Source organism: Ananas comosus, linkage group 25 (genome assembly GCF_001540865.1).
Source record: "Ananas comosus cultivar F153 linkage group 25, ASM154086v1, whole genome shotgun sequence".
Lineage (NCBI taxonomy): Eukaryota > Viridiplantae > Streptophyta > Magnoliopsida > Poales > Bromeliaceae > Ananas > Ananas comosus.
Window position 1 is genome coordinate 2712283 of NC_033645.1, and position 22487 is coordinate 2734769.

Below are 22487 nucleotides of genomic sequence, written 5' to 3' on the forward strand. Positions count from 1 at the left end.
TTCAATGTTCACCCTTTATACTCTCCAACGATGCAGATGTATGTATGGTACAATACTCGGCAGCGTTCCGTCAATTCGGTGGATATAGGAAGGGTAGCCGTAGATATTTCAATCGATCATGAGGAATGTAATAGAATAGTCCCATGCGGAATAAGGTCTGTTCATTTCTTAGATCTCGAAGGTTAAATTCTCTGTCTATTTGGACACCAAAGCCGTAAGATGACACTTAAACTCCCACTTACAATTATACAGAAATTGACTATGGATTTCAAGTTTGTAACAAATTTATGAACTCGTCGCTCTGCGGCTTTTCACTTCCCAACCGCCCCAAACTATTGATGGTATCTCGATCCCGAGTGGACTTAATTAGTCCATCCAAGGACTGCGAAAACAAACACTGGAACTAAAATTGCTCTCTGTACTAATTCCCGCTCACGATTTTTGAGGACGAATTCTTCAAATAAAGTACTGCTTTGAGAAGCATGCGATACATACTAATATGCTCCGGCTTCCGAAACAACCAGCTACGTGTAACTTGTAATAAAAGCTACAATGGTCGCCTCTGCACTCTGCATCTTCCCTCTGTGCATTTGATTTCATCATCATTAGCTTTTCTAGATCAACCATATACCAATCACAATCAGCTTGGTTTATGGCCCCCTTTTATATACATATTGCCACAATTATTATAGGATTTCACCCAATAATATACTGCCCTAATGATTCACAGACTAGTTGCATTTGAATCTATTTATAATTGAACCTTCCCATATTTACATACATAAATAATCCACTGATATATTAAATTTACAATACCCAAGCATCAACAGCATCAGAAAATACAAGAACATGGGGAAAAAAAACAGCATAGAGTAGCAGTTTCATAACCAACCAAGTATGTAATAACCAACACTCACAACCCTCCCTGGCTCACTTGTAGTTTTTCGTCAACATCATCAATGTAAGCAGTAAAGACCTTATCGGCCAAATGCAGCATCGCCTTGCATCAAAGGCCTGTGTTGATTGCCAGCAACCAACATAGCCTTGAACTGGCTGAATGGAACAGCCATGAAACTCCTCTGTCATGATGCCAATAAAACAGCCATTAGGTTCTTACTGATAAGTGGCTGAAGCATACCAAGGAAAGATTGTATAGTCCAGGGAAACTAACTGCATCAGATATTTTACTTAGCGTGCATGAAGAAATGAAGAAAAACCGAGGGAAAGCATTAGAATTCTACAATTTACTCTGACTTGTCCCCCTTACAACACTCTGCTAGCCGGGGTTGATGACAAAGGGTATAAGTGGATATTGATAGCTCTCCAACTTACAGAATAGAAATCACAAGCTGTTTGAACGGCCCTTACGAATTTTCACATGGCCTGAATGTTAGCACACGACAATAACGGGATTTTATCCAGATTAAAACCTCAACGAAGGCCACAGAAGTAATTTAAAACCCTGGAACAATAGCCGTAATCTCCTACATTCACAAATTGTACCACCATGCTTCTCACCTTACTTATGTCATAACAGAAAAGATAAAAGAATTTCAACAAATGACAGCGATAGATCAGATTGAGTAGCCTTCTGTACCATAGCCGCGCAGCTTACAGACATCATACGGTAGATTAAATGACATGGCATTGCCTAATTCAATGTGAAATGTATGATCACTGGCAAGTTACTCCTTCACCCATAAATTTCCCGAATGCCAGTATAAATTTCAATATGATTTTAAATATGTTTCCACCAATTTCTCTTTGCCTCAGTATACATTCACATAAATCAGCTAAAAATCAAATAGCCTAAGCTACAACTACAATTTTCAGCTAAAGATGATATCCTAAAAGATACAAATGCTACTTTACATGCCCTAACCTCATCGTGTTCATTTTCTATACAGCTTACTCAATCTGGTACAATCCGCATAACTTATGACCCAAAATGAGAAATGCAAAATAGAAGAAAATAATGCTGGAATAAAAATTCATAGACAAGCAGTGTGATAAAAATCTTTGCTAATATAACTCTAAATATTTCTTGAATAGCATAAAGAATACCTCATTGTTGATGTTAAATTGCAGTTTAAGTTGCTGAAGCTGCAATTTTTCCCGTTGCCATCGTCGGCCTAGAACTACAATCCCCACTAAAGCAGCAGCCACAAACACAGACCAAAATGTGTTTGTCTCTTTTGCCTTACTATACAAAAACTCAACCTGCCTCTTCCACCATGCTTTAGAGGGCACACCAGATCCCTCACTTCTGCTACCTTCCTTAAGCACAGAAGCATCAACAAGAAACGAATCTGCAGACGTGTTACTAGGATCATTGGGTTCAACAATTCCACTGCTTTCACTAGAATAGACTGATCTATTTATCTCTCTTTCAGAATGAAAAGCTTTAAATTCAGAAGAGGTGTATATAGAAGGCTCTTCCCCAATCAAGCCCAGACCTTGCAGAGTCTTGCCATCTCCAAACTCCATATCACCTATAGAGAGACTCTTCTCCTTGTCAAAGAATTGATTAATTCCATGCAGATCGTCATCAGATTTAATCTTACAACTTTCTTCATAGTTTTTACAGGGTTCGTCAGCTTCTGTTTCAGAAGAGCAGAAATCTTGTTTGCATAACCCTTTTTGAACACCTTTACAATCAGGTTCTTTCAGAAGGTTTTCAATTTCATTAGGTAACATCTGAAAATGACCGGACATAAGCATCGGGTCAGAAGATTCATAATCTTTTGCTACATATTCAGTACTCTTATTTTCATTTGACTGCTCAATTTTTCCAGGACCAGGAGCAGCAGCATATACAGATGCCGTGAGAGATACCACCTCCCATTCATTTCCACGGGGAGATGTCGTTCCCTTACCATCTTTCTCATTGTCCGACATCTTAAAGACCTAAGGTTCAAAGAAATGTCAAATATGAAACTAAGTCATGCCAAATAAACGAAAGTAAAGTAGGATATTTCACAAGCATGTTTGGCTGATGTAGCAAAATATGAAGCTGAGCTGTTATTAAACCCTCAAAAAGAAAACATGGAAGCAAATATTCCAATTAAAAACAAAACTAATTAAAGTGATAAACAATATAGGCATTAGTATATGTTTCCTACAGAAAACAATAAATCAATGTATAATACCTTTATGTACAAGAAATACAAAAATTGAAAGGGAAAAAGAGAAGAGAACCCATCATCCTAATATAACCCAAGAGAAACTCCCAAGGAACTGAAAACAGTGGCAATAAGAAAGCAATTAAAAAGCAATAGAAATGATGCATAAAATGTCCAAATCTAAAAATAAACTTAGTAACAATCTCAACCATCATTTTATGAAGAAATGGATAAGTTTTTCACATGGCACTAGTGCATATATCTGTTATACATCCAAATAAACCAGGAAGAAACTAACAACACTATGACGGGAAGTATATTATAGTAGACCAAAACCACCCAAAACATGTAAAGGAACAAAGAGGTGTAGATGTAGCTGGCTCTCTTAAAGGTCCTAGTTCTGCTTAATATTGCATGTAAAATCGCACGAAGATACATAAGCAGCAAAGAAAACATAGTTAAAGGCAAAAATTGCAGTTTAAAGAGAAATTTCCTCTAATTGCAAACAATTTCATCAATAGATAGAAGTTTAGTATAGTTAAGTACACAGAGAAAAAATAAATCACATAAGTAATCAAATACGACCTAATTTTAAGACTCAATCAATTCATCTTAGAAGCAGCAGCTTCTGCATCAACAAAGACCGCTTTAATAACAATCAGATCCTATATCATTCATTCAAAAATAAACCATCTTAAATCGCCACAACAAGCAATTCACAGAACCACCTCAACAATTAACTAGTAACAAATCAAAACCCTAAATCAGGAGATGAACGATGAACAGGATCCAAAATCCAAATAAATAGCTTAAAAAAGGGTTATAAAATCCAGTAAATTCAAATCCAATGAAACCCTAACGATCGTAAGAGTACCTAATCAAGGGAATCTCGCAGGGGACGAAGAAGATAAGATCGATAGGAGAGAACGAACGGAGGGTTTCCGCTCCCCAAGCAAGGAGAGGCGAAACTTCCGATCAAAGTAACAGGGCGAAAGGTGCGGGTCCGCTTTTATAGTGGGCCGATGTCCTGTAACTGATTCGACCGGTTAGTTACCGGCGATTGGCGGTCGCAACTGAGAAATAGAATGAACCATCTGCACCAAGTCATCCGTGGACCGCACAAGCAATTTGCCCATCGTTTTTTTTTTTCAGGATATATATATATATATATATATATATATATATATATATATATATATATATATATATATATACACGTGGCTTGGGGGTCGACGGATGACATGGTAAACATGGTCCATTGTAAAATGTTTATCTTCGGGAACGCGCCGGAATCGGGCCGCGGAAGTGTTGTGTTGGGCTTGGGTCAAGTTTAATTTACTTCGAGTTAAACATGACCTGGCTCGATCAACTCGCAACTCAAGTCAAAACTAGGACCGAGTCCAACAAACGGATCCTAGTGCGTGGATCGGGGTTGAAACGTTCGAACCCAAAGCCACAGTTAGGCTCTTAGTAGGAATTAGTGCTTTGCTTTACAACCGAACCTACGCTTTGTGCTGCGTTTCCGAAACGCAACGCATGACTTGGGAATTGTTCTTGTCAAAGGCCACAAGCTACACATTTTAATTAGTAGGAATTCACGGCAAGGAAAATCTTCAACAGGTGCACTGATTATGAAAGCTCACGGTTTTGAGACTTAATTAATCAGTTGGATTGGATTCTATTGAAAAGAGTAAAGGGGAAGGGCCTGAGTACGCTTTTAATATTTTGCACGGAATACCGATCGTCCCTAGCGCAAGTGACAAAAGGACTTGATAGTTGGTACCCGAATCCAAGTTCGAATCCTAGTTGATTCAAATTTTCAGCTAAGTTTATTATCTAAATGAAATAAACGAAACAGGTAGCAAAAAAAAAAAATTTGCACGGAATAATATAAGATTCTGCTAGAACAGGGCTTTCATTGTATTTTTTCATTAGATTTTCTTCCTCTAGCTAGTATGTGTTATCGCTTATCAGATTATATATTCCGATAGGCAAACTCATTGTAAATTAGAGTTTGAAAATGCTTTCTTTGAATACAACCTTTTTCATACTTTAGAACTTCAAATGAAGTCCCAAAAAACTATATTGATTTTCTTTTTTAATGTCATTCGATAGTGGCGAAAATCTCTACAAGAAAAATATACAACTAGATGCTTCTGCAACAGAGAGATTTTCATTACTTGCACAACAAAATTTGTGAAGAAACCAAGTCTTATGTATATGCAGCTTGTTAGACGGAGAAGATGATCTTCAATATGTCACTTAAAACATATTTGGGGTAAAAGACGGAATCTTCAGAGAAGTGATTATTCGATTTTAGTTGGACAAGTTCTTCGAATCTATCTACCATAATATATACTGCAGAAAAAGCCGAAGCTTGGTCAATTTTTTGGTGCGAATTAGGTCCTGTTTGGGATAATGCGCGGCTTGTAAAAGATCTCGACACAGTTAGGCCTGATTTGGTCCACAGGATGTCTTTTGGGGAGTCTATACTGATCAGACCCAACCGAAAATATATTCAAATTTGTAGATCCAAGCTCAGTTCAAATTCGATTGAATCACGCAGGCCGACTCACTCCAAAACATATTCATATTTTAAAGAATTTGTTGGATCAGGCTGTGTCAAATAACAAAACCCCGACCCAACCCCAAACCTAACCGCCCAATATACCGGGCCGAACCGAACTAGATCGACGCGTAAAAAGCTGACGACAGCAGGCCGGGTCGGGCCGATTTTGTTCGGACCGTGTCAGCACCACGACTTCAATTTCAATTTCCTCCTCAGTTACGCGGAGAAGCACCAAAAGCATATTATCCAGCATATCCAAAGTCTTATAATTACTACACCACTTGGTCTTTTCTCACCCAACTCTCACCTTCCAGAATCTACCCCTTTTTTCTAGAGAATCAAAGTTGATTTACCAGTAAGTCACGAAATGCTATGGTTCTTACCTTCTTTGGATTTGCCCAACTTTTTTTTTTTTTTTGTCGCCAATATCTCCAGGTGGAGCAAAAGATACAGAAAACAGAGAAACATTGATTCATTTAAAAACGATTAACACTCATGCCACCACTCTTAATTAAAAAAGAAAGAGCGAAATACAAGTAACAAAATACCACCAATAACATCGCCGCGATTAAACACTGATTTTTATTTTATTTTTTTTATCATTTTTCCCTTTTTTTTGGGGGGGATTTATTCCGCCCTAATTCGCGATCCTCTTAGAAATCGTCGCCGCCGTAGCACCCATCGTCGTAGGCGAGATCGTCCTCCACCTTGTCCGCCGCCTCGTCGGAGATCTTATTCTCCATGTAGTCCACCCCCTCTGAGATCGCCAGTCCCCCGAGCAACCCCGCCGCCGCCCCCACCGCTAATCCCGTCCCCATCCCGAACTTCGACTTCTTCTTCTCCTCCACCACCCCGTACGGCGCCGCCCCGCCATACGCCGGCGCCGACGCCGCCGCTCCGCCGTACGCCGCCCCGCCGTACGCCGCCGATCCGTATTGGGGCGGCGGCGGCGGCGGAGCATCGTAGGGGTACCCCGCGGGAGGCGGCACAGCGTAGGGCTGGCCGTAGGGTTGGCCGTAGGGTTGGGCGTAGGATCCGTCGCCGGGGCGGTAGTCCCTGGACTGGGCGTAGGGGGGGGGCGCGGCGTAGGGGTCGTAGTAGCGGGGGCGCGGCGGGGCGGCGTCGCGGACGGCGAGCTTGAGGTCGATGAAGCCGTGGGGGCGTCCGGAGGGGCGCTTGAGGGGGAGGGTGCGGGAGGACTTGGATCCGATGCCGACGTCGTCGAGGACGTGGCGGAGGGGGAGGCGGGCGGAGCCGACGAGGGGCTTGGTGCCCTCGGCGGCGGGGCCGGCGTGGACGACGTCGACGCGGAGGACGGCGTCGTCGAGGCGCGCGTCGGGGGGCACCGGCACGCAGAGCTTCTCGTCCCACACCGGGTTGGTGCCGCCCTCGTGGTCGGCCCTCGTCGACACCCTCGGCCCGTCGTCCACCCACGCCACCGCGTACGCCACCAGCTCGCCGTGCCGCCAGTTCACGTTCTTCAGGTCCCGCGCCGACACGATCGTCAACTCCACCTCGTAGCGCGACCCCATCCTTATTTCTCTCTCTCTCTCTCTCTCTCCCTCCCTCAGGTATGTGCGGTGCTCTTTTTCCTTTTCTTTTCTTTTCTCTCACTACTACTACTACTACTTTCCTTCTTATGGACTCGGTTTTGGTGGTGGATTCCCTTCGGGGCGGATGGGAATGGGTATAAATATCGGGGTGGTAGGCATTTGGGTATGCTGTTAGGTGATAATTACGGTAGTGCCATCGAAGCGGCCAAACAAACGCGGAGACTGCATTACTGAGAAACGGTGAAAAAATATTTTTTCGTACATAATATTGTATTTCGCATATTCCGGTTAGTTATGATATATTTTTTATAATTTTATTGAAAAACATAGAAGTATATTTTTATATATTTTTTCTCAATTTTATTCTATTTAATAATATTAGATAAATCTCAATATCAAACTAAGCCTTGGATGTTTTCCTCAGACCTCTAGAGTTTAAAAATTCTTTTGAAATTTAATATAAAATAAAATAAAAGAATAACTCAATAAACAATTGGGTAAGGATCGAAGACTTCAAATATGTGCTTGTTTTTTTATTTTAGTACTTTTATAGTTTAAAATGTATCACTTTAGTATTCTATAATTTTATTTTATTTTTAATAGTCCCTGTGTTAATTTTTCTGTTAAATCAATAATAAAGTTAAAATCATATAATACTAAAGTAAAAATTCTGTAAACTATAAAATACTAAAAAATGAATATTCGATAAATGGTAAATTTTCATCTGAATATTTTTTATATAATTTAATAAATAATTAACAAAAATACTGACAAAAATAAAATAAAATTACGAAATACTGAAATGATATATTTTAAAGTATAAGGTACCAAGATAAAAAAAATGCCAAACCATACAATTTGTATTCCAAGTTTATCCTAATAAAGTTTTATCCGGGGAAGAGGGAAAATTACTGCCTGCCTAGATTTGGTCTACCATATCATCCGTAGACCGCCCCAGTCATTCCTGTTTGGTATTTCGGACTAACTAATTCTGTTCATCCAAAAAAATATAAAAAAGAATATGTTTAGTTAGTTTTTCTATTTTAGTAGAGCTAAATTCTATTTCCATTTATTTATAATAGAATATTTATATCTATACTATTTATAAAAATGGCTATTTTTATATTTTAATCTGTTGGAAGATGGAATCAACAACGGAATTAAAAATATTCTCCACCTTTCATATATGAAAAAAATTTGCTAAATGTGGAAACTAATTAAATATTAATTAAGATTTTTTTTTACTAAAAAATTTTGAAAAAAAAAAGTGTTTTATCCTTTCCTTTTTTACTTACTAGCCAAAATCTGATAAAAAATAGTGTGTCTCTTTTTAACTTGCTAGAAAAATATGATTAATAAAAAAAAATCTTAATTAATATTTAATTAGTGTATATATATTTAATAAAATAATTATAATGTGCATCGTATGTGTACTACAATTATATTTTATGAATTAGTTGTTTTACTTGCCAACCTAACGAAAGTCTATGTACTAATTTAATACACATATTTTAATAATTTAAATAAATTTAAATAATTAAAGATTAATTTAAAATCTTTCTTTTTCACTACAACTTGCTATTAAAAAAATAATAATGCCAGTAAATTACTTTTCTTATTGTAGCTTTTTATTATTCTATTGCATTGAAGGGGACACACAAAAGCATTTTAGGCTTAAGCTTCGTTTGGGATTACGGGGAAATTGCGTTACGTGCGGTGGGATTGCGGGGACATTGCGTTACGTGCGGTGAGAAAGTACGTTGGAAAAATACCCTATTTGTTTCCGTACGTAATATTGCGTTCCGCATATTGCGATGAGTCGGTTACGATATATTTTCTGCGGTCCCACGAGAGAACGCAGAAGCATATCCCTATATGCTTTTTCCTCATCTCCATTTTATCTAATAGCGTTAGATAAAGCTTAATACCAAACTAAGCCTTAGTTTGGCATTGAGGCCTATCAAACACTATTAGATAAAATGGAGTTGAGAAAAAAGCATGCTTCTGCATTCTCCGATGAAATCGTAGAAAATATATAGTAGAAAATATATCGTAATTGACTCATCGTGTCGCTATATGCGAAACACAATATTACGTATGGAAACAAATATAATATTTTTTCAACCTACTTTCTCACGTCACGTAACGCTATTTTTTTCGCAATCCCTAACGAAGCCTTTAGTAAATTTTGGATCAACTCAAAAAAAAAAATCAAGGTAGGTTCCTGGATGATGGACCAGGTCCATGCAATGATTTCCGTACGAAGCGGAAGTTCCTTTTGGCGAGCGAGGGAACCGGAGAAGGTGAGAAGGTGCGTGGAACCACGTGACGTGGGAATTACGAGGGCCCACGACGCGGGTTCCTGTTTGCTTCTTTCCCAAGGGAGAGAGAAATGAGAGAGAAAAGAAAAAAGAGAGAGAGAGAGAGAGAGAGACCCAGTAATATAAAGCTACAGGATGGGACCAGTAATACGTGAGAGAGGGGTATGGAATTGTGTGTCATATACGTAAGTTTATTGAGTGGTCGGTACTGGGATTTTTAGGCATAGTGGGGGTGCCGTTCAACGCTGACGCTCTGGACCTCTTAATTGACCTAAATTAGAGTGTTTACAATTTTTAAGAGAAATTATTGATGTGCGTAAATAACGATTCAATAAATATTAAAATAAGTTCGAACGACTATAAGCATTACAAATGCATCTTAATCACGGGGTGCATGCCGGCCTGCTGTTCAATATAGAAAAATTTATAAAATGAACAAAAAAATATTTACACCGAAATTTTAATTAAATAAATATATAAACTGTGTGATTGGTATTAACAATTTGGCGCAAGCAAGATTGTTTTTGTGAGTAGCGATAAGATCGGCATGTTGTACTCGATCGTGATTTGAAACTTTTTTTATTTTTTAGATAATATCAAAAATAGTTTTGATAATGTTATTATTATTTTTTTTAATCGCGGGGTGCATGCCGGCCTGCTGTTCAGTGAAGAAAAATTTATAAAATGAACAAAAATATATTTACACCAAAATTTTAATTAAATAAATATATGAACTGTGTGACTGGTATTGACGATTTGGCGTGAGCAAGATTGTTTACGTGAGTAGCGAAAAGATTCGTATGTTGTATTCGATTTGAAAATTTTTTTTATTTTAGATAATATCAAAACTTTTTTTTTTTTTCAAAAACTGGCACTGATGTATTTTAGTTTTAGGAAATACCTTTCAAAATTACCAAAATACGGATGGGATAAGGAGGGTGTGCACGCTCTTTCCACTTGTTGTTGGTGGCAATTCTATAATTTATTCAACAATAGATGGTGGTTGCGGATAGAGAAGAAAGAGGGAGCGGGGAAACCCTTGGGAAGCGGGCCTGATGGGGGTCCACTTTTATGACTGACGGCGTCCGTTTTTCTAGAAGGTGCGGGAAGAAGAAAGTGATATTATTGGCCGACGGCTGCTGCGCGAGCGACGGAGAAGAAACTTCCTCTCCCTTCCGTTTGCGTGCTTGGCGTGCGGTTGTTCCGCACGCGGGATAGACGCGCTCCTGTAAATAGGAGGCGCACTAATAAATCTGTTCTTTTCTTGTGATTAATGCATCCGACCGTACAAAATGAATCAGATCCTTAATCAGATGGCACGGAAGCATCCTTAGGAAAGAAAAATAAATAAATAAAATGTAACAGCCTATGTATTCTATGTGCCGTCTCTCTCAATCAATCACAATGACTCCCTAATACTTACTCATCCCACCATATTTTATAAAAATTTACTTTTGTATTTGCACGTAACTGCTATATAGAAATACTTCTCTCCGAAGAAAGCCTTCAATGGTTTGTTCTTTTCTCTTTTTTTTCCCTTCTTTTCGTTTTGAGCTGTGAAAATATACATGCAAGAATTCTGCATTTTCCACCAAACTGCAATATAAAATTAGTTTGTTATGTTGACCATCATTCTCTTTGAAAGTGCAAAAGAGAAAAGCAAAACGCCGAATCACGTCAATCAACCGAAATAACATTAAATAGAAACAATAACATAAACCAAGGAACAGCAGAATGAGAGCATAGATCGTCCACTAGCAATTTAAAATAGGGATCGCATTATGAACTGAAAGAGGATGATTGGTTATGCTGATAGTGTTGTGTCATAATCATGTTTTTTAACACATTTCTGCAGATACTAATGTTATATTTTCGTGAGCATGTTTGCAGGAACAGCATTAGCATAGCTTTTATAACATAAGTTCCGCTGCGACTTTTAGATCATGTAACTCGCATTAGCATAGCTTTTATGCAGCCAAACTTTTCGAGGCAATCTCATAGACATTCTCTGAGAGTCCATTTGCCGACATAATCATCTCCAATTGTGCCTGTACAACAGAAAAACAAGACTTTTAAGCAAGTTAAACAGCATAGCATTTTACATGCAGGAGGGAGGATACTTAGTAATAAAAAAGATGCCACTTTTTGACTGACTTCATCCCAAAGCTAAGCAGAGTATGGAAAAGAAGGAAAAGAAAGAAAAGAAAGGGCAAAAGAGCACAACAGCTAAGAACAAGCTCACCTTAGCAAGAGTTTGCCTGGTCTCATCATAGCGTCTCCACCTCGAGAAGGCTGACACCATGCGGGAGGCAACCTGGATTTCAACACAGTCGAGAAAATTGCAGCAACAAAAATCAGAAATTATTACTAGCAATTCTATTGTCCGTAAAAGGGAGAATAATTATGTGTTGGTTTACAATTGTTAAGTTCTGAACCCCCATACTCCTAAACTGAAACAAACCTGAGGATTGATCTTGTCAAGTTGTAACACGACGTCACCCAAGAACTTGTAGCCTGACCCATCTTTTGCGTGGAAATTCACAGGTGATCCGCAGAATCCGCCTATTAGTGAGTAAACCTGAATCACAAGCAAAAATGGTATTGTGTACTTGAACCCAAAAAAAGAGGGCCATAAACATGATACTAGTAAAAGACAGATTATCACCTTGTTCGGATTGCGTAAATCAAAAGCAGGGTGAGACAACAGCTTTTGAACATTAGCAACATTCCCTGGAATATCTGACATTGCTTGAAGAGCAAACCACTTATTCACAACCTATGATAGAAGAAATGCCAAAAGTTAAATCTGCTGCGCTAACACTTTGAACAATCAACAAGCAACAAATTAAAAAGTAGTTTTGGGCCTTTTTAATATATGTGAATAGCCCTGAAAAATCATCAATCATCTCCATTCATATATATGCCCCTTTAAAATATGAATTTTCTTGCAAAGCTGCCGAAAGTGCAGTTTTTGTCACTGACAAAAACTATGTTGGAGACTCATCCAATTCGAGGAGAAAGTTTGGTTTGGCATTTTAGAACATTTTCAAAGAGCGGCATTCCCCAAAAACTATGGTATACATGCATGAAGTTAAAACTTTTGAAAGTCATATATGGATATGCACATAAATTTCTCAATATTTTCTGAAATGAAACCTGCAATAGAAGGCATGGGATTTAATCTATCAACAAGATTCTTACCAAAAAGTCATCCTGCCACTTGTTATAAAAATCAGCAAGGACATCATCCCGGACTTGACCCGGATTTTGGGCAATGGCAGCTAAGGCGGCAAACTGCTCAGTCATATTAGTTGCAGACTTGTACTCATTCAATGCAAGTTCAGTGAGCTCCGGCTCATTCAATGATGCCAGATAGGCTACAGGTAATAAAACAGATATTTACATTTAAGTTCACCACCATGAATCATTCTAAATCTATCTCTGAAACTAAATTGCAAATTCAACAATAAACATACCAAGAGAGGTGTTTTTCAAAGCCCGACGAGCCATACTTGGATGATCAAAAACATATGGTTCTGAGCTTCTATTGTTTTTCAGCTAGAAGAAAGTATAATTGTAGTCAGTCACCAAGTGCAGAAATAAAAACAAACTACAAAGAAAGGAATCATATCTCAAAGACATAATTCATACAAAAAAAAAGGCAGCACAAAAGGATTGATAAACTCACAGTGGCGAGAAACTCTTCCTTTAGCTGGAGGGCCAGCTGCTTTTTAATGAAGGTACGAACGGCATGAACAGCATCAGGATCTGCAACTGCCATCATGTCCATAATCTCTCCTTCACCAGGTAAAGTAATGGCCTTTGAAATAAATTCCTACAAATCCAGGGTAACTTAAAATGTCAGCAAAGAAAATTGGAACCAAATGAGTGAAGCTTGAGAGTTAAGATTAAAGAACACTCTTACTTTATCCAAGCTTGAGTTGCACAGGATACTTCTGATCCCATCAACAAAATTTGGGTTGAGAACTAGTGACTTGTTTTGCTGATAGTCGGCTACAAGATTCAGCATCAACTTGCGTGCTAATACTTGACCAGCCTCCCATCTATTAAACAATTATACAAGCATTATTCTCATAAAAATGACGATATTTTGTTGAATGGAGAGATATTAGTAGAAGCATACCTGTTGAATTCATCTGAATCATGTGCAAGTAAGAAAAATAGATCACTGTCCATCAGATCAGAATCAAGACGAATTGGAGCGCTAAAACCTCTCAAGAGTGAGGGAATTGGCCGCTCAGGTATATCAGAGAAAACAAACTCTTCTTCCTTCTGGAGAACAAAAAGATAGTAGTGTGTTTAAAGCCACTAATAAAAGTTATGGCATAAAAGTCAGAAAAGAAAAAATGAATCCAAATGGCTAGTGTTTTTCTGTGTTGAAAGCTTTCTGTTTGGTGTTTAAAATTACTGTAGAACCAAACTGTTACTTTATTCATGATTAACAAAGCTGTCTCACCTATCAATGAATGTGAGGTTTGACAAAAGAGTTCAGATCAATGCCAGACAAGATACACAACAAAATGCCTTGTTCACCTATCAACATCACCTTGTCTCTTCAAAATGAATACTTCAACTGATTTGGTGTTGCACAATAAAAATTGCATAAAATTTGAAACTTGTACATGAAAAACAAATCAACTCAAATTTAAATCAACAGTATCACTCAAATAAATTAGTTGAAGTGTTAAACTACAGAATATCACTGCAAGGCATATTATGGGTGACGCAAAATTTTGAGCAATGCTAAACACTAAAATGACATATAATAGACAAGTAGTTTATCACAATTGTGCTTAAACACTCATAATTTTCTCACCTTTTTAACTTGAAGTACAGTGGTAAAGACTGGCTGATTGCCGTTTTTGAGTGCCTGCAGATTTCCATTGTTATAAATAAAAGAGAGGGGCATATCTTTTCCAGTAGAATCGAGGAGTCCAACAGCAACAGGTATGAGCATTGGTTCTTTCACCGGTTGTCCAGGAGTTGGAGGCACTTCTTGACTGGTAACATAAGAAGACAAACAAGTAGCTGAGTAGAGGCACAGCACGTAAATCACATTAATAAAGTTTTTGATGACTTAAGTTATAGTCAGCATCCCTTTATTGAGGAATTGTGGCTTGAAAGCATCAAAATGACTCTAACACTGCTATCATGAATATGTTTCCATTAGGATTTCCACAGATGGAATTAAATCACCTAATCTTTAATTCTTGCGGAGTATATTATTAAAAATTAGGTGTTCCTCAAGGACAAAAGCTAAATCACATTCATAAAATTTTGAGTGGGTAAAGATATATCCAAGCCAATGTACGTGAAATAAATAGTAATTAATATTAACCTATTGAAGAAATAGTAACTCAAATTGAAATGAAAAAGAGCACAACAACAAAAAGTCTCTGACATTACAGTTGCCATGAAGTACTCGTAAAAAAAGAAAACTTTGTAATTGAACAAAGTTACCGAGGTAAATAGTGATAATGGACGACATAAACTGAATAGATGGAAGCCCAATAAAAGTAATTAAAAGACAGGCATTAGAAGTATGGACCTGAACTTCAAAGTAAATGTCTGCGCATTAGGATCATAGGAAGTAGTAACCTTAACGCTAGGTGTCCCTGCTTGAGAATACCTGTTGTATTCCCAAAATGTAAGAAGAGTTTGAACAAACTGGAAAGAAAAATAGAACAGCGCTGCTACTACCATAATAAGAAGTTAGAAAAGTCTGCACTATTTGCATCCCGCATAGCAGCATAGAAGTCTTCACAGGTCACAGCTTGTCCATCATGTCTTTGGAAATAAAGATCCATGCCCTAAAGAACCAAACAAAGTCAAGAACCTTGGTGAGAAAAAATTAAATACAGGATGACTTTCTGACACCCAAAAAAAAAAGAAGAAAAGAAGAGAGGAGCAGAGAACCAGTATAGATACGCTATAAGAGAACCAGTATAGATACGCTATCATAGCTAGGTATCAGCTTAGATGATCAAAGGTGACAATAATAGTAATGAAAATTATGATTCACTATCAGAAAGGAAGTGACATTCGTTAATTTAATATTAAACTATCTAGGAAAAAAAAGAAATAATAACAAATCACGTACAGTAAGATGCAGTAAGTTAGAGAGGGAGCAAATAAGAGAAAGGGGAGCATCATGATTATACCTTCCGGAACCCTGAACTCCCAAGCAAGGTTTTGTACATTCTAACAACTTCGGCACCCTAATATTTTTCACATATCATTTGCCTCAACAATTCAAATTTAGAAATGAAATAAGGAAATTAATATGGCAAATGATAGAGTGGCATACCTTCTCATAAACCTGTAATTGAACAACCGCGGGCACCGGATAATAGAGCATAGCAAGTTCAGAATGAAGAAGGAAATGTCAATGACTGCTAATATTGACAACACAGAAAAGAAAAAATAAAAGGAAATATAAAGACGTACCGTAACTGTATGTGAATGACAACTCAGATTGTTAAGCAAAATTTGTCACAAAACAAAAATCACGGAGACGAGTTAGAAAATAACCATAATAAGTACATAAAAGATTAACACTTAATAAAGTTTTCATATAATTATGAGCTTGGAAACGGATAGCGACGAAAAACACCTGTATAGAAGTTGTCCATCTGCCAATCAAATACAGACCAACACATCAAATACCATGTCAGGTGGTGAATAATGAACAACTTCCAGGAAAAAGCTTCCGAGTATTGAAGTACCAACCTTGATGTATGAATGTGGTCGAACAGGGTGTGCCATCGGGCCAGCATCCTGGAAATTGCAAAGAATTTAATCAGCATACTGATCTAGCAGATAACAAATGACAGGACAAGACCCGCTAATATGAGATAAGAATCAAGAAAAAGGAACAGTAAGCTATAGCCAAGTAAAATATCACAATAACTAAGAGACACACGGTTAGGAGTCCATGAATGTCGTGAGCTCTTGGACACATGACAAAAAGGAGAATAAACAATTAAAGTTATTCTAGTCTAAGAAGCCAGAATTTTGTGAAATCTACCCACTTAGATTGAACTTTAGCAGAATAGTTATAGATCATGAAAATACATCTTAAAGTTATTTCAAAGTTAATAGTAGGTATTAAAAATGGAAATGAATAAACCTGTGGAAACTGGTAATTTCGCAGCCTTGAAACATCAGCTATGCGTTTAACTGTACGACTACCCAAGTCAGATGAAAATTCCTGCCAACAAGTTATCAGAGGAATAACTCAGGGTTCCACAAAACTGTAGCATGTTATCTGAGGTACGAAATACATGCTAGTGTTAGCAGTACCTGATCTCTAAAGACGGTCAGACCTTCTTTGAGACTTAGTTGGAACCAATCTCGACATGTTACTCTGTAATCAGATTACTCATTTAATGATGCATTTTGTGGTGAATATATGAAATTGGAAACTACAATGAAACAGTTTGTGGCTTCTAGCAAACTCATTTAGAATAAAAGGAAAAGAAAGAGCCTATAGTTGTATCTTGCTGTTAACTTAGTGTAATAGCAGACTCACTTGCGGTACTACAATTTAGCAAGAAAAAGGAAAGAACTATACAATTTAAGATATGACAGAGAAAATTTATCCAATAAACATGGATTACATCACAAAGGGTCTTCATGATATTTTTCAGAAAACATACCGATTTCCAGTCCAATTGTGAAAATACTGAAAATCAAACAGGACAAGAAAAAAATTAGCTTCAATTCAATAAAGTGCCTCAAGTATACAATAGAGAATGTCGAATATTTCTCTAACAGGCCCTACCTCATGACCGATAACTCCCAAAATTGCAGCATAGTCTCCATCTGAAGCAGTTTCAGGCGATGCTAAGACAAGCTTAGAATTAAATATCTGCACATTTACAATTTAAATACCATCAGTTAGTACAATAAGTTAATTCAACAGTACGTAAATAGGCAGATTAACTTCAGGATTCTTACGTTCAAACTCTTGTTTTCCATGGCCCCCCTGCAAACAACAGAATCCCAGGTTGTTAATCCATTTTGAAGAAGTTACTAAACATAGTTCATAAACAGAAACTATCACTAATAATGGATAGGACATCATGTGACTGATAAAGCATTACTGTAATAATGTATCCATGTTCTGCAACCAAAAAATATTTCAAAACCACACTCAACTTTCTAATTTAATCTCATGGAATCACAGGGAGATAGGTTGAAACAGTATAAATATAACCAGCCTTACATGTTAAAATCAGGAACAGCAACAATGTTGAACAAGTCAAGATCATACTCAAGACCAAAAACCTGTTACATGAAGAAAGTCAAAAACCAAGTAATATCACCAATCTCATAGAGGATAACGCATATATCATTATCACAAATGCGAAATAGGGCAAAAATTTACTAACTTCTTCGTCCCACTTCATTGCTGCCTTCAGAGAATACATAGCATGGGCAGTTTTTGGTACATCCTGTGCAGGGGTCCAGATTCTCAATGCTACTTTCCGACCAGAACAAGTCACAAATGAGTCTTCTCTGCTTTCCAATTGACCAGCAACTAATGCAAACAAATAGCTGGGTTTCTTGAAGGGATCCTCCCAAAGCACATAATGTTTGCCATTCTGCAGATATAAGGGACATCACGAAGGTAAAAATAATCATTACAAGGGAATTCCACTACACCTCAACTGTTAATTTAATATCAGAATTTTATGCTTAGATCCCAATATACCTCGAGGTCACCTTGTTCTACAAGATTTCCATTTGATAATAGTACCGGATAGAGTGATTTGTCAGCTTCAATCCAACAAGTATATTTCGCCATCACATCAGGGCGATCCTGGCAATACAATATCACATTTCAAAGGTGATCCTTTGACAGTTTAAGATCAATTTTGTTGTGATGAAGATATGGGCAATAACGTCAGTTTTAGTTATTAAAATCTCATGTTAAATTCTTTATTATACAAGACATAAAAATAAAGACCAACCATGCCAATTAAAATAAAAAGTCAAGATATGAAAAAACAAATTTCTGTAAAATAGCTAGAGAAATTTATGGCAGATTGATAATCAAGTAGTAGTTTTGCGTCATAGCACAAATTACCTGATAAAAAGTGATTTTCCTGAATCCTTCTGCCTCACATTGGGTACAGAAATTACCAGAGGTCTTGTATAAACCCTATAAAAGAAGAAAAAATAAGCCTAAAAGCACCAACGTATAAGTAATATGGAAATATCGTTTGTACCTCCAAGGATGTATTGTTCTGAGGATATATTTCTGTAATAATCTCCAGTGTAAATGCAGAACTAGGCGGTGATGTCAAAGTCAGATAGCGTGAGTCCAATTTATATTCTTCCCCCTAACATAACACAAAGTCAGACAAAAGCATATGTCAGACAAGATGCTGTCTACATAATGATCTAAAATAATACAACCTAAATAAGTAATCAGTAACCGTTGGTGGTCTACAATATATCATCCCACAATCATATTATTTGGACAGCCTAATATATACACTAGTATTAGCAACTTTCTTGAAACAGGCATTTTAGATCGTGGCCTACCATTCAAGTGCGGTTTCATGGTCACAACAGTCCAAATTGTTACCAAGATGAAGGGAGCCCAAATTCATGGTAAGACGAGGCTTTATGCCTTGAGGTGTAGAAAAGATCACTATGTCTTTAACCTCTAGTTGACCATGTTAAGATAGCAGTTTAGTGATTATCTTGCAAACAGAAATAATTATAGGCTGAAGAGCAAGAGTTGTAAGATTACCACCTTCAGCTCCTTGCCGTCAAGTTTGATTGACAATAGCTTTACGTCACGCCCATGCAGAACCAGAGGACAAGAAATACCTGGCACAAAGAGGAATAATTAAGTAAAAAAGTTTGAACACTACCATATAGTAATTTTTCAAATGAGCTGCATTGGTTGAACGAGAGGATCAGCACAAAGTGAGCAGTTGTGTGATAATTAAATTAAAGATGACTTATAATACAAAGATAATGCAAAAGTTTTTTCCACATAAAATGAAACAAACATTTACCTTCAACTCTGGGTAAAACAGCTATTTTTGACGAAACTATAGTTTTGTCTTCGCCAAGCTGAAATCTCAGATCCACCTATAGCAGTTTGACATGAAAAAAGAAAATAGGCTTCAGAAATTACATTATCAAACATCCAAGGATGAATGCCAAGGGTAACAACAATTAATCTGCAGATGCGCTCCTAACACCAAGAGGGTCCACGAAAGCTCCAGGCCCAGGGAATTTAATCACATTTTGATTGATAGTATTTCAATCACAAAGTTCATGTAAGTCAAAAGAATTTGCATGATCAGGGTTATGAACCAGCTAAATGGTAGTTATACGTCATTGTTAAGTCTTGCTCAGTTGACAAGTAGCAGGTGAGAGTAAAAATTTCACCAGAATGCACAAACAATTCATTCCCCTAAAATAAATCCACTGTAGCACTGAAATTTTTGTCACAGCATAAAGCAGTAGATAAGTGAATGTTTATAAAGTTACCGTGTCAAACAGATAGTCAGGCATCTTGTAATCCTTCAAGAAAATCTCTTTTGGAGTATCCATTTCAGGTTCTTCAATTTGGGAAGGCTGCGGCTTTGTTGCAACTGAACAAATTAATCTCTTGCTGACTAGTTTTACCCTCTGAATCATGTAATCAAAAGATCAACAGAGCCACATATAAGGAGAATTCAGATTAACAAAAACAAATAAATATGGCTAGGTAACAAGCATATTAGACCATGTAAATTTTCGTCTGATCAAAGAAGCCTATGATAGGAGAGTGACAAATTAAGCATGCAATTATAAAGGCACAAGAATATCTCATCATGATTCATTTATGCACTACTAAAAATCAAAATTTTAGCTTACTAATGCTGATTCATGATTGCTCTATAAGACGAATGAAATGGAAAAAAATGAAATGAATAGGTACTCACAGGTGAAGACGACAGAACCAGAGATCTCCTCAAATGGGCATCCTATAACCAAAAAGAGTTAGACATATCATTTCAACCAAGAGAGAGAAAGAGCGAGAGAGAGAGTAAGCCATGGGGTGGTTAGAGAAAAGGATGCAATCTTATATAACAACAATCTTACCGCCTTCCTGATGTTCAAATGACTGCTAGAGTGAACTCCCTTTGAGCAACTCTTTATTGGTAAATGTGAAGACAAACTGCGGGTTGTAAGTTGAAACTGCAAAAAATCAAAGAAAAGCTCTTAAGTAACAATGGGTCAGAAATGGATGTCACTTGAAGAATTCATCCAGACAAGGCCAAAATTTATGCAATCTGCGACTCTTAAAAGTCACTAGGACAACCAGAAAGCAAACATCTAAATTTTCACTTTTCAGTACTTAAAACATGCAAGGACGAAGCTATTTTGTCGATTTCACAAAGCGTAAATAGTTTATTCTCAAAGCCAGCACAATGCTGTAACATATTGGACTAAAATCTAATTGAGATTGGGGAACAAAAATGTACGATGATGAACACAACACAATTCATTTCAATTCCATCATAATACGCAGTAACATTTATCTGTAGTAAACAATCAAATCCAGAGAAGTCGACTAAGACATTCCCAGTAATCAATAAGAAAATAATAAGATTGTGTGGTCTCTAATGATGCTTTTAAATCAAACGAAACAGTAATTACTACACTCCTCAAAATTATTCAGATATATTAATCAAAGGGATAAGCTTCTAAGCACGACCAGAATGAAGAAAAGTAACCTGAAAACACCTCTCGAAACCAAAATAACCTAAAAAAAGCTCCCACTCAACATGAAATTTGGATAAGAGCCAAAACAACAGGGTTCAGATGATCACATTAAAGGACGAGAACATGCCCAGAAACCGTGTCTTTACCAAACTCGAACCTTTGCACGGAACTATCAAACGAGCCATTTCGAGTGAAACCCCCATCGCCTATTTCTGATAGAAAGAATCCAATCATTCCCCAAATTTTCACAAACACAAAAACCACTAAAAATCCGAAAAACTGGAGAACTGCAAACCGATTCACATGAAGATAAGTGTTATCCATCAAATTAAAGTGTCAAGTAACACGATATAACTTAGAATCATCATAAAAATCCCCGAAAAATGGAGAATAACAAAACTGATTCACACGAAAACAAGTGTTGTAGCCGATTTAAGCAAACTACAGCTTATGATCATCAGAAACTACGAAATGAAGGAGAAAACAAGACGATTTCACGAACGACTGGGGCGGTAAACTACGAGGAAATGGGAATCGAAACGCGCATGAGATCGAGATACCTCGGATCAGAGGCGGAGCAGGAGAGCGGTGGGGAAGGAGATGGAGATCGGTATCGAAAGAGTTTTCGATCCCCCAAACACTTGAGAGGGGATTGGATGGAGGAAAGATAAGTATATTTATTTATAGAATTATAGTCGAGCAAAACGAGGTGAGGTCGCGATAGGACGCAAATGTCCCCACCCGTTAGAGGTACCGGTTAAAAATATCTTAGGTGAAATATGCAGGAAAATCCCTCAGCTATACGATAATCTAGTACGTGGCCCTAAGCCTTTTTAAAATTTTGCTAAACTTGTGTGAAACTCGTTATCAGAACTGGTAGTTCTACTTTGATTTGACTATATGATTTTTAAAACTTTCGGTTCCAAAATTTTGCATGTTAATTTTTTTTTCTTTTTTTTTTTTTTGAGACTAGATAGCACGCTACCTGCTTCATTTATTAAAGATATGAATTAAGCTATTACTGTGAGGCAACCAGGACCTCGTGAAAAGGGTCCGCAAAAAAAAAAAAAAAAAAAAAAAAAAAAAAAAAAAAAGTTTAGTGTTTAGGATTTAGTCAAAGAATGTCTTTTCAAGAATCAGCATGTTAATTTCTTTTGATTTGGGT

General features: G+C 37.3%; 3 protein-coding genes across 4 annotated transcripts; all 3 read right to left on the bottom strand.

The window, feature by feature from the left end:
- LOC109703480 (ATG8-interacting protein 2-like) lies at nt 724-4118 on the bottom strand. The gene is made up of 3 exons (XM_020224084.1): nt 3997-4118; nt 2065-2907; nt 724-1079 (listed from the first exon to the last, which is right to left on the bottom strand). Exons 2-3 carry the CDS (start codon nt 2896-2898, stop codon nt 978-980), a joined length of 936 nt encoding a protein of 311 aa, XP_020079673.1. The 5' UTR covers nt 2899-2907; nt 3997-4118; the 3' UTR covers nt 724-977.
- On the bottom strand, nt 6140-7357 carry LOC109703591 (protein SRC2 homolog). The gene has a single exon (XM_020224261.1). It carries the CDS (start codon nt 7221-7223, stop codon nt 6345-6347), a length of 879 nt encoding a protein of 292 aa, XP_020079850.1. The 5' UTR covers nt 7224-7357; the 3' UTR covers nt 6140-6344.
- LOC109729012 (puromycin-sensitive aminopeptidase) lies at nt 11303-22040 on the bottom strand. 2 transcript variants are annotated; one of them, XM_020259615.1, is made up of 34 exons: nt 21883-22035; nt 21430-21534; nt 20699-20794; nt 20539-20580; nt 20102-20242; nt 19621-19696; nt 19353-19429; nt 18820-18933; nt 18678-18752; nt 18303-18410; nt 17980-18192; nt 17814-17875; nt 17546-17573; nt 17370-17456; nt 17245-17270; nt 16889-16952; nt 16716-16796; nt 16316-16363; nt 16200-16218; nt 16034-16038; nt 15894-15905; nt 15748-15804; nt 15287-15396; nt 15135-15215; nt 14403-14586; nt 13710-13858; nt 13491-13629; nt 13254-13400; nt 13042-13123; nt 12767-12942; nt 12231-12341; nt 12027-12143; nt 11808-11879; nt 11303-11613 (listed from the first exon to the last, which is right to left on the bottom strand). In XM_020259615.1, the coding sequence occupies exons 2-34, from the start codon at nt 21523-21525 to the stop codon at nt 11533-11535; spliced, it is 2976 nt and encodes a 991-aa protein (XP_020115204.1). In that variant the 5' UTR covers nt 21526-21534; nt 21883-22035; the 3' UTR covers nt 11303-11532. The 2 variants fall into 2 exon arrangements, with proteins under 2 accessions (XP_020115204.1, XP_020115205.1); XM_020259616.1 differs by lacking the exon at nt 21430-21534 and having other exon boundaries at nt 21883-22040.